Source organism: Antennarius striatus, chromosome 18, assembly GCF_040054535.1.
Source record: "Antennarius striatus isolate MH-2024 chromosome 18, ASM4005453v1, whole genome shotgun sequence".
Lineage (NCBI taxonomy): Eukaryota > Metazoa > Chordata > Actinopteri > Lophiiformes > Antennariidae > Antennarius > Antennarius striatus.
The window spans coordinates 3,000,001-3,012,500 of NC_090793.1; the positions used below are offsets into that span (position 1 = coordinate 3,000,001).

At 46.0% G+C, this 12,500-nt stretch overlaps 1 protein-coding gene across 4 annotated transcripts in view; it reads right to left on the minus strand.

Moving 5' to 3' along the window:
* The window catches only part of rnf220a (ring finger protein 220a), a 118,867-nt gene that overhangs the window by 97,839 nt on the left and 8,528 nt on the right, over positions 1 to 12,500 (minus strand). For all 4 annotated transcript variants that reach the window (XM_068341304.1, XM_068341303.1, XM_068341306.1 and 1 more), the window contains exon 2: positions 9,556 to 10,559. In XM_068341304.1, the coding sequence (XP_068197405.1) occupies positions 9,556 to 10,210 (655 nt within the window). In that variant the 5' untranslated portion in view covers positions 10,211 to 10,559. The remainder of the gene's footprint in view (positions 1 to 9,555; positions 10,560 to 12,500) is intronic.

Consider the following 12,500-nt stretch of genomic DNA (forward strand, 5'->3'; position numbering starts at 1 on the left):
TGTGTGGCAGCAATTAGTAATCACTCATGGAGCTAATGACATCAATCAATGAGCTTTTAAAAGCAGCCATTTGATAATTACAACCGTCGATGGATTCATTATAGCGCCGCTCGCTCGCACCCGCTAACGCTAACCGCTAGTCGATAGCGTCCTTCAGCATCTCAGAAAGTCACTTTATGAAGTATTTACACCATCATTTACTCCACCCCCAGTCTGTAAAACCCTCCCAGCGAAGAGGACGGAGAAGAAAACCAAGACGAAGAAGAGGAAGAAGGAGAGGAAGAAGAAGAAGACCAGAACTAAAAACCAAGATGAAGAAGAGGAGGAAGAAGACCAAGATGATGAAGAAGAACAAAAGAAGACCAAGAAGAAGGAGAAGAACAGAAGAAGAAGTTCAAGATAAAGAAAAACACCAAGAACAAGACTAAAAACCAAGATGAAGAAGAGGAGGAAGAAGAAGACCAAGAAGAAGGAGAAGAAGAACAGAAGAAGACCAAGATGAAGGTGAAGACCAAGACTAAAGACCAAGATGAAGAGGAAGACAAAGAAGACAAAGAAGAGGAAGAGAAATAATAATAATAATAATAATAATAATAATAATAATAATAATAATAATAATAATAATAATAATAATAATAATAATAATAATAATAATAATAATAATAAATAATAATAATAATAATAATAAAATCGAGACCACAGACAAAGATGAAGACGATGATGAAGATTGGTTCACCTGGCCTCATCAGATGAGACAACATCTCTCTCTCTCTTTCGGTCTCACCCACTTCCTGGTTTTGTCATGTGACTTTAGCCCCCTTTCCCCCCCCAACAGCTGCTGGCTGATCAGGAGATTCTAAAAATACTCGACCAGTTTCAGACGATATTTTTTTGTTTTTCAGGAACCAGAGAGTTTCGTTTGGTCTCGTCCTGAATGACCAGACTGGTACGGGTGCCTGCGAGGGACACGGGTGCGTTCAATCGCAAATGATTCTGCAGAACTAACTTGTAGCTTCATTTTTTATTTATTTTTTAAATATTTTTTTATTTTTCCAACATGGCGACCGGATCTAAATCCGATCCGACCTGCGCGTCACGAGTCGTCGCTTTTTGTGTGCGTGAGTCGACGCGCAATTATAGCAGGGAAGGCGCGAATCGATAGGCGCCTGCTGACAGATGGATTAGCACGGTAAACAGATGACACACACACCGCTAAATTATTCATCCGCTGAACAGTGGGCCGGGTTTCCACTCCACACACACACACACACACACACACACACATGTCTTTTCTTTATCCGCGTCTTTTTTACCTGAAGCGGCGGGGAATCCGTGACCGCCGGCTGTTCACGCCACTAACCGCCACACGGAGAGGAAGACGATGATGGAAGAACCCTCCACCCCCTCTCCCCCCCCCCCCCCCGCCCCAGACGGAAACTTTTATTTATTTATTTATTTATTTATTGCAGTTAGCGACGTTGCTCAAAAATCGATGCTTTAGCATTAGCATTTGTGCAGAAATGAAGGGGAAAAACGGATGCGAGAATCTTTAAAAGCCCCTCCCACTATCGAATGGTGCATGCAAATGGTACGGGGCACGCACACACACTCTCTGGCATGCATGTAAAGCAGCCATTATTGATTTGGTTCACCTTTCTTTAGGGACTTTGGGGGCAGATGTTAAGCCCCCGTCCCTCTGGGAAGCCCCCGCAAACTTTTTAACAGCAGATAGCGACGTTAGCGTCAGCGAAAGGAGAACAAAGATGTTTCACTTCCAAAAAACACCTACAGGTGCATCGAAAGGAATGTGTGTGTGTGTGTGAGCGACGGCGTGCTAACAACGGCTAACAATCTCTAACTCACCGCTAACACCCCCCCCCCCACACACACACACACACACACTCCTCGCGCACAAGCCGCTCACTCGCATCATGGTCGCCATCAGCAGGAACCAATCAGATTTGATGAATAATTCAATATTAAAGAGGGTGTAACCAAGGGTGGGGATGCCAAGGGTGTGTGTGTGTGTGTGTGTGTGTGTGTGTGTGTGTGTGTGTGTGTGTGTGTGTGTGTGTGTGTGTGTGTGTGTGGGTGTGTGTGTGTGTGAAGCAAAGGGGAGGCCTGTCACACTAGACTGCATCCACAAACTGGCTGCAGATTAGATTACTGAGGAGAGGAGAGGGGGTGTGAGGAGGAGAGGATGGGATGGATGGGGGGGGTGGGTGGATGGGGGCGGGGGGCAGCAGAGTGTGTGTGTGTGTGTGTGGTGGGGGGGGGTCTTTTAACACGTCTGCATTAGGAGGCGTCACATTAACGCTGCAAACCGGCCTCACAAAGTCGGGGAACATTCTGCGCCCTGTTCATGTGCACGTCGGAAAAGCTGCAGGTGCGTTGCGTTGCCAGGTGCGTTGCGTTGCCAGGTGCGTTGCGTTGCCAGGTGCGTTGCGTTGCCAGGTTTGTGAAGCTCAGCGGAGGTTTAATCCTCAATTCTTATTGGTTGACACCTTATTGGTCAAGATCACGCCAAAGGAGGAAGAGTTTTCCTCTGGTTTTACACTGAGAGGTGAACAGCATGAGAACCAGAGGGAGGTCATGTGACCTCGTCTGCAGGCTTTTGATTGGAGGTTAAAAAAAAGAAAAAAGGAAGAAGAGACTTTTAAAGTAGGAGAACATTTGAGACGCTCTAAATTCATCCGTTCTCCTTCATTTGTCTCCCAGTGACTGATTTGTGTGACCTACTACTACCACACACACACACACACACACACACACACACACACACACACACACACACACACACACACACACACACACACACACACACACACACACACACACACACGGAGTGGCTGGGCCAACAAAAGGGGCTCGACAGGAAGCGACTAATCCTTGATCTCCACAGCGCCGCAACAATGACCGCAAGATGATTCACCCCAAGTGACACACACACACACACACACACACACACACACACACACACACACACACACACACACACACACACACACACACACACACACACACACACACACACACACACACACATGCCACCCAGCGAGAGGAAAAGAAGGAACAAAACGGGTTCATGGACAGAATCGCTCCCCAGATTCACTATTTAATCAAAAGGAGAATAGAATCAGAACCTGGAGAGAAGTGAACCCAAACCAGGATCGGAACCAGATCTGGATCTGGATCTGGATCTGGATCGGCACCAAAAACCGTAAAATAAACACATTTCATCTGGATTTGTTTCTAAAAACTGCCCATGATCTCAGCTGGTCTTTGTGTTTTAACTGGATTCCAGATAAATTCTGGTTCTGATCCGCTGGATCTGGATCCTGATCCGGGTCTACACCACAAAAACACTCCCAAGGCATAAAAATAAGTACATAATGGAGGGAAGGAATCTGCCAGGAATGGAAATTTGTAGCTATAAATATAACAGGGGGGTATTTAGGGATTTTAGTTTTGAATTGTTTCCTGATAAATAAGAGAAAATCAGGAAATAAGGAAGTAAACAAACGTTCTGGATCCGCCTCACAACTTTATTTACACTCCAGGATTTTTTAAAATGAGGCTTGGAGGAATTTCCCCCACAGAAGGCCTGAGTTCATCCAGATGTGTGTGGGATTAAAGGACATTTATGAACAGATTCCGGATTCTCCAGGTCAGAATCATAATTTAATCTAATCTCTGCTGCTGCAACACAAATACATTTACATCACGATTTAAGGATTATTCCTTCTAAAAAATAAAAAAATCAACATTTGCACCAAAATGCAACCTTTTTTAAAAAATAAATAAGTAAATAAACCTGTGTTTTTTATGATGTTTGTTTGTTGTTCAGTCCATGTGTAAACAACACAAACAACAACAACAACAACAACAACAACAAAATCGTCTCTTCACACGCCGGCTGTTCTGAACGGATCCGAGGCGTGAAAGCTGCTAATGAGAGGGAAACAGACACACACACCCCACCTCGGGGTGTGAGGGGGTGGGGGGCAGCGGGGCAGAGGGGCTCACACTCAGGGGTAAACAAAGCCACCACAAGTAGTCCTCGATGTGTGTGTGTGTGTGTGTGTGTGTGTGTGTGTGTGTGTGTTCGTTCCTAACAGGGAGGCAACATGAGAAGGACAAGCCTTTTAACATCTGGCTAAGCACTGACAGGAACCAACACACACACACACACACACACACACACGCACACACACACACACACACACACACACACACAGACACACGCACACACACACACACACACACACACACACACACACACGCACACACACGCAGGCGAGTCCCAGTCCTAATTATTAGAACACTCTTACTTAACTTAACCCCGCCACTAGACCATGACAGGCAGAGATGGAATAGGGTGGGGAGGGGTGGGGGGGGGCAGATGGGGGGGTGGGGGCAGATTTTTGTGAGGGCAAGGAGAAGGATGTTCACGTCTCCTTGGAGGAGTTTTAACCCTTTAGTTTCCGCAGCAGGGAGAGGAGAAAATGACAGGGAACGATGAAACGATGGAAAAATCTGAGAAAAGCAGAAGCTGTTTTGATTGACAGGTGGGTGGGCGGGGCGGATCTGCATCACCTCCATCACCTCCATCACCTCCATCATCTCCATCAGCTGTAAGAATTCCCATATTTTCCTCTGCTGTTTTTATCTACAGTTTGTTCAAGACGTCTAAAGAAATAAAAGATGAAGAAGAAACGAAAGAAGGGGAGAAGGGGAGACAGGCGGAGGAGGAGGGTCTCGCTGTGTGTTTTAACAGCTGTGTGTGAGGCACTGGCTTGAACGTTGGAAGCGTTTCATGTGGACAGAGGCTCGGCGCCCTGGGGCCGGGACGAGGGGAGGGCCTCGAACGCATCACAGACTTATTCTCCAATGAGGATCCTAAAATCTGCTTGTTTGTATCCATGTTTGTTTGACAGAAAAACGAGTTCGCTTCAAACGGTCACATGACCTCCACACGTCAACGCCCCTCAGTGTGACCGAACAGACGCCTGATTGGCTGCAGAGCAGCAATCAGCAAATTAAGACCTACATGAGTGTATACTACATAGTATACCTTATATATACAACATACTGTATATACACTATATACATTATATACACACTGAATACACTATATATACACTATATGAACACACTACATACACTGTATATTATATATCACAGTGTATACTATCTGTAGTGTACTCTATACATATACTACTGTGTAAAATTATGTAATATAGTACATACATATATATATGTACTATATTATATATATATATACCACAGTGTACTCTATGTATATACTATATATATATACCACAGTGTATACTATGTGTATATACTATATACATACAGTATACTATGGTCTACATTATGTATATACTATATACATACACCACAGTGTATACTACATGTAGTGTACTCTATACATATACCACAGTGTATACTTTATATAGTATCTTCTTCTCCTTTCGGCTTTTCCCTTCAGGGGTCACCACAGTGAATCAGTTGCCTCCATCTAACCCTGTCTTCTGCATCCTCTTCTCTCACATATACTTTATTTAGTATACTATCTACATATACCACAGTGTATACTATGTGTATAAACTATCTACATATACCACAGTGTATACTATGTGTATATACTATATACATATACCACAGTGTATGCTATGTTTATATACAATATACTGTACATATACCTCAGTGTATACTATGTGTATATACTACAGTCTCAGCTTGTGCTGCACACAGGACAACAAAGACATTATATAAACTACTACTTTGATTGGACGACAGGAAACAGGGACGGGTTTGTGGTTCTTCCTCTGTTCGGGTCGACGGTCTGCGATCAGAACCGTCTCATCGTGAGGACGGTGTGAACGCAACTCAGACGCAGCGATATCTGGAGAATTCCTTTCTCCTCAGTCAGGCAGATGGGATCTGCATTTTAACTCATCCTCCCTGAACCTTTTTTTCTTCTTCTTTTATCCCTTCATCCCCCCTCAAACATTTGAGCACCTCATTCTGTCTAAAAAACATTTCTTGTTTCTTCCCCCCACAGGAGAATTCTGTTTCTTTCTTCATCCCTTGTTTGCTCGTCTAGTTTAATTGTGCGTGATGAAAAAAAATCATAATAGGAAAGGAAGGGAGAGAGAAATCTCTCGGCATTAACGTGTTGAGTGTAAACACGCTACATGTGTCGCACACGGTTACCGGGAGACGCACAAACGCACAAGACGACTGAAAAATGATGGAGGAAAACAAAGATGATGGAACATCCAAACCTCCGACAACAAATCCTTTCCACAAACAAACAAATGCAGAGCGAGGACGGATTGCTTCACATTAATTCCAATCACACATCCCATAATTCCACATCTCATTCCTTTATATGCATAAAAATAAAAAAAAGCTGCCGCGTCTCTTGCGAGAAACTAAATAGTAAAACCTTTAATAATAATAGTCCTCTTAAGGCATGATGGGGCCTTTATGTGCAGGTTTAGCGGCTGACAGGTTAGCGGGTTTAGCTAACAGCCGACGTGCCTTTTGGGGCTGCGGGGGGATTTGGGAGGGCTTAGCGTCGAGTAGGTCACCGTCGTCAGGAGCGACCGAAAATACAGGCGGAGAAGTCGGGGGTTTTCTTCGAGTTGTCGTAACCTCGGGAAAAGGATAACCTTCGCACCTGAGATTATAACGAGAACGACAGATGATTGGATGTGGAAGAAAAAGAGGAATAAATGAAAGACAGATGTGGAATGAAGTGTTGTTGGGATAAGAAAGCTGGAGCTGGGGAACGAGCCAGGGTGGCGGGATTCCAAGTAGCAGTGGATTTACGTGGAAAAGGCGAACATGGAAGTAAGACGAGAACTCTACGTAGGAGATATCATTTGAGATTGAGCCAAAGAAGCAAAGTTTGGATTCTAGTTGTAAGACTTTAAAAAGCTAAAAATGAAGATGTAGAACCTGGTTCAGACCAGTTCCAATCAAACCAGGAAGTGTCAAAAGTGCTAAATTCACTTCTTCTGCTTTCGTAGGCCAAGGGGGTCGCTGAAGCCTATCCCGGCGAACTTACGGACGCGACGCAAATTTGATCCAGTTAAATTATACGACATCAAATCACGACTGAACACAAATAAAAGGATTAATGTTTGCACCATTTGTGATTCCAATAGTTGAAACTTCATTTTGTCGAAAAATAGCGTCAAACTTTTTCAAAAATTTTACGTTCAAATTGAATTCTTATCCTGTCCTTATTATCAACTTCCTTGAATCTCCCAGAACAGAAGGAGAAAAAAAAATCAACGTCAGCTATGATCTCCACACTCATATCGCTCTAGCGGACCGATAACGGCGTTTTAATGACAGCTATTTATGGATCTACGATTTTAATGGCTTTAATTGATCCAAAGTCCACGACTTAAATTACAGATATGATGTTTGCACTTCATGCCCTCCCTGGATCCAACCGAAAGAACCGAAGAAAGACTTTCTGCTTGGTAAGGAGTCTCAAACGAATACTACTTAGTCGTCTGCATATCTGATGACTTTGTACGACGTGAACCTGATCGGAGCAGGAATGAAGGATGCTAGTTAGCTAATGTGTGTGTGTGAAGCAGCCAGAGCGCCGCTCTCCTGGGATCGTACCAAAGTGTTGTTTGTTCTTCACGCCTCCGCCGGATAGCCAGAATCAGTGAAGGAGAACCCATAAGTCTTTGCTGCGAGCCGAGCCTCAGCACATCCAATTGCATTAGGAGCCTATGGTGGAGGTGGAGGCTACTTGTGCCAAGATTTAACCTGATTAGATACAGATTCAGCCGTTCCGACAGACAGCACAGGAGCCGGGAAGACGCACAAATCTGGATTGACGACATCCGCGGTAATGACGTAATTCTTTTGAGCAAGGCAGCAGCGCCGTGTTGAGGTAGAAGGTTTTAAATGAGGGTAATGACACCGTCCTCGCGGCTTTACGTCTCTATCTTATTCCTCCACAGCCAACCGGTGTCACTTTCCCAATTTTCCTCCTCTCCTCCTTTTCCTTTTCCTTCATCCCTCTTTCCTTCGCCATCCTTGCATCACCTGCGGTGGTGGTCGTTTTATCGGATCAGTTTCAGGTCGTCGCCTCTTTCAAGGATGCATCCCATAAACACACAAACGCACACACACACACACACACACACACACACATATAATCAGGCCTTTTCTTTCAATGAGAGGAGGAAAAGGAAGAAAACCAAAAAAAAAGAGGAAAAGTTTCTCGTTCAGATGAATTCTACATTATCATCACGTCTGTCCGCTTCTCCTAATTTGTCGCTGAGATTCGATGCAGCTTGTTGACATGTGTAGGAGCTGTCGGCGCTCACGCTGAGAGCTGTTTGTGTGTCTGCCTGGAAGACACACACACACACACACACACACACACACACACACCTACACACACCCACACATACACACAAACACACGGCTTGCCAAGGTTTTGGGTATGTGGGTAAATCTTTTGGCATAGAGGCTGCCAGCGTGGCGCTATGATGAATGCTGATGGCAAAGAGCACCGCCGGTTCACACACACGCACACACACACACACACACACACACACACACACACACACACACACACACACACACACACACACACACACTCACAGTAATCAGATTCCCAGTGCGTGAGGGGCCAAATGGCATCCTTCCACTGGTGAATGCTAATGCGACCAGTGGAGCTTGTGGATCAGGAGAGCCAGGAGAGACGATGACAACAGAACATAGATGGGATTGTTTACTGGCCTGTGTGATGCTAGCATGTAAAAAAAAAATGTGCATGTGTCTCATTTGTAGATTTAATTATTAAATGCGAGCAGCAGAATGAAGCCAGAATGAACACTGCAGATAATATCTGAAGGATCGATTGAGGACTGAAAAATCCTGCAGCAGATTCGAATAAGAAAATGAATAAAATACTTGAAGTTATGCGATGTTTACAAGAAATACATTTCAAATCCGGAAGAGTTTGAATTCTGAGCAAAAAAAGTTCCAACTATTTCTCTAAATGATCCTTAAAACTCAATTTCACACAGATTGATAATAAAAGTGTACGTAAAGAAGCATTGAAGGGCAAAGTTCACCCAAAAAATGAAAATTCAGCCAATGTCTATACTCAACTTCCTGGATGTAGAAAGTCATGTGAAGTATCTCAGAAGTTTTAAAATGTTAAACAACAAACGTAAAATGACTCCATGTATCTGGTACGGTAAAATTAAATCTCAAGCTTAAATCTAAGGCTTCATGATCCCAATCTTGAAGCTTCTACATCAACTTATACTGAGTTCTTCACTGTAGCATCTGAGCTAAAAGAGTTAGCATGCACCCCATCTGGAGACTGAACAAGCTGGACCAGCTCAAGGAGAATAAACTCAGCATATCCTGTTTCCCTTGCACCGGGATGTCGATCACGTCTGGTAGAAGATGCTTATCTTAGCTAGATTTCATCTTAGACTCATGGTTCCGCCCAGTTCTAGTTCCTTGGGTGTGATGTAGGATAGTCTCAACTGTACTCACAGCGTTCGATGCGGTCCTCGGGGCTGGACGAAGTCTCTCGATCGGACAGGAGGCCTGACATGGCGAAGATCTTCTTCCCGCTTTCCTCCACTGCTTTCAAGGTGCTGCTGGGCGAGCCTCCGGGGGGGATCTGGGCGCCGCCAAAGTCGTACTCTTTCCCCTCGGCGTCGGAGTACCGTAGGTGAGGCGAGGCCTCCGCATCCAGGCAGCCTTTGAGGCGCTTGGCCGGGGTGAAAGCAGATTGATACCCGCCTGGCGCCCCATCCCGATCCTCCGGAGGTGAGGCGAAGGGCCTGAAGGCACCGACGCCGCTGTGATTCAGCATGCTGATTGGCGTGCAGTCCAGGTTAGGCGGGGCAAACTGATGATGAAGGTGGAGGAGGGATGGGGGAAAATCCCTATTGGGGAATCCAGGCGGGACCGCACCTTGGCGGTGGTACATGGATGCAAAAGTGTAAGAACCGTTGTTGAACGGCAAATGAACGTCTTTCTCGACGGAAACTGGGACACCAAACGGGCGCGGCTGCTGGCAGGGGATGGAGGCGTCGCGAGAGGCTTCGGCGGTGGAAGCCAGGACCATTAGGGCTGGGGAGGCCAGGGGATTGGGCAGGTAGGAGGAGCTCTCCATCTTGAAGGCTGCCCTGTGGAGGTCCATGTCTGGACGGATGAACGAGGTCTTAAGGATTCGAAACAACGTCCAAAACCCACGGAAAGGGTTTGAAGAAGAGGTCCAAGTCTGAAAAAGTTTCCTCGAAATAATCAAAGAGTCTCCAACAACATCAGTTCAGGTCAGTTCAGGTCAGTCCAGATCATTCCGGGCGGGGTCAAAGCCGCTGGACAGTCTTTGACAGTGTTTACTACTGCAGGTCAAGACTATGTCTTTCCCGCGGAGCGACAAGAAGTAAATTCCCGATTGCCGGACGAGCCGAATAATGAAGAAGGGAGGGGAAGGGGTTATCCGCTGGTGGTCAGAGCTGGCTCCTCATCCTCAGGTGGTCGACAACCTGCGTGGACAAAAACCACAAGTTTCAGTTTCAGGGAAAAACAGAGACTTGTTGCAGTCGAGACAAAATTCCCGCCAAGAAAATGTCTCTAGAATGACACGTTTCTATCTTGCACGTCGCCGCGGACGGACTGTCCTCTGGATTTCTGCTGTTTCGTGCGGAGATCCTATACATACGCGCTTATGCAAGCGCTTAAACGCAGCTAAATTCAAATCCCCTGGGCGCCCCCCCCCCCCCACCGCCGAGGCATCTTTAAACTGACAGAGATGAATGTCTGGCCCTCGATCTGGATGTTAAAGCTGGGAGTGGAAAATGTTTAATAAAGGAGCCGCCGGAGGCTCGAGGTCTTAAGGGAACGAGGAGACGAGTCGCGACCTCTTGGGAAAAAGTGTCCTCAACTTGACACTGGTGACCGAATCTAGCGAACCCCCCCCCGGCCTTTGACAAAAAGCCAGGAACTATCTCAGCCCCCCACCCCTGATCTGTACAAGCTTGTTTCCACAGCACATCTTTCCATCCGAGCTCCTCGAACCCTCCATGTTTCATCTCTTTCCAAATGTCCCCCACCACCTCGTCGCCCCACCACCACCCCCACCACCCCCAACCCCACCCCCGGCCTCCTAATCTGTCCATGTCCTCTTCTTCTCATCTCCCTGGCTCTATCTCCACTCCCCTCCCTCTTCAATCTGAGATCTAAGCCGCTTATTCCCCCCATCTCCTGGGATCTTATTGGACCAGAACCACTTGTCTCAAGATAAGGACACACACACACACACACACACACACACACACACACACACACACACACACACACACACACACACACACACACACACACATCTGATAAGAGTCTATGTGGCTCAATGTTCGGCTTCCCACCCGACCCACTGGGGCAGACACACACCCCATCTCACCCAATTTTTTTACTATCAGTCCCCCCCTTTTTTTATTTTTACATCACCTCCTGTCAATCTCCTCCCCCCCACCCCCCCATCCCGCCTCCCTCGGGGGATTCAGATGGGTGATACCCTATCAGACCCCTCCATCTGCCGCGCACGAGTCAGAGGAAATCTGACTGAGTGAATAAATTAGCCGTACTTGACCCCGCGACCCCACCCCCACCCCCACCCCCCCATCGCCATCCGCCTCGACGGAGCAGAATCTTCCCTCCCGGGGATTAGATCAGCGATTGGCCGAGTCGATGAAACGACAAAACAGCAATTCAGAGATTTTTATCCCAAAAGGGCAATTTGAAGGTGGTTGGCTTGTTCCCAGCCCGATATGAGGAGATGAAAAGCGGGATTAAAAATGGCGATCGGATCACATGATCACCAGTACATTAATAACTCAGATTAAATCATGTAAAAGATGTTTGAGTCGTTTTATCGCAAAGTTGCCAAAGTCAACATCTCGAAAGGTCAAATGTGAAGGGAAATAAAAGCTGATTGGGATTTTTTTTTGGGGGGGGGGGGATTATTTCATCATATTTGACTTTTTAAAAAAAAATATTTTAATCCCAGAATGAAACTTACTAAACAAAAAAAAAAACTGGGGTAAAACCGAAATAAACCCCGAAAGTACGTGAATCCTGGGTGAAGACGGATCCGTTCCATCCCAGAACTCCGTCCGGATCCGCGACCTGGAAAAAAAACTCGTGATCCGTATCATATCTTGAGATTGCCGCTAGTGCACACACACACACACACACACATACACACACACATCAAACACACACACACATCAAAAACAAAGCGGCGTGGTATCGAGTGGCGTCCGCCACGGCTCGCCGACATCAAAAGAGAAACTCCCTGGGAAATGAAAGCAGAAAATCTTTTATAGCTATCAGCTGTCCACAACACTCATTCAAATCAATTCCCAAACCTGATCTGGCCTCCCACACACACACACACACACACACACACACACACACACACACACACA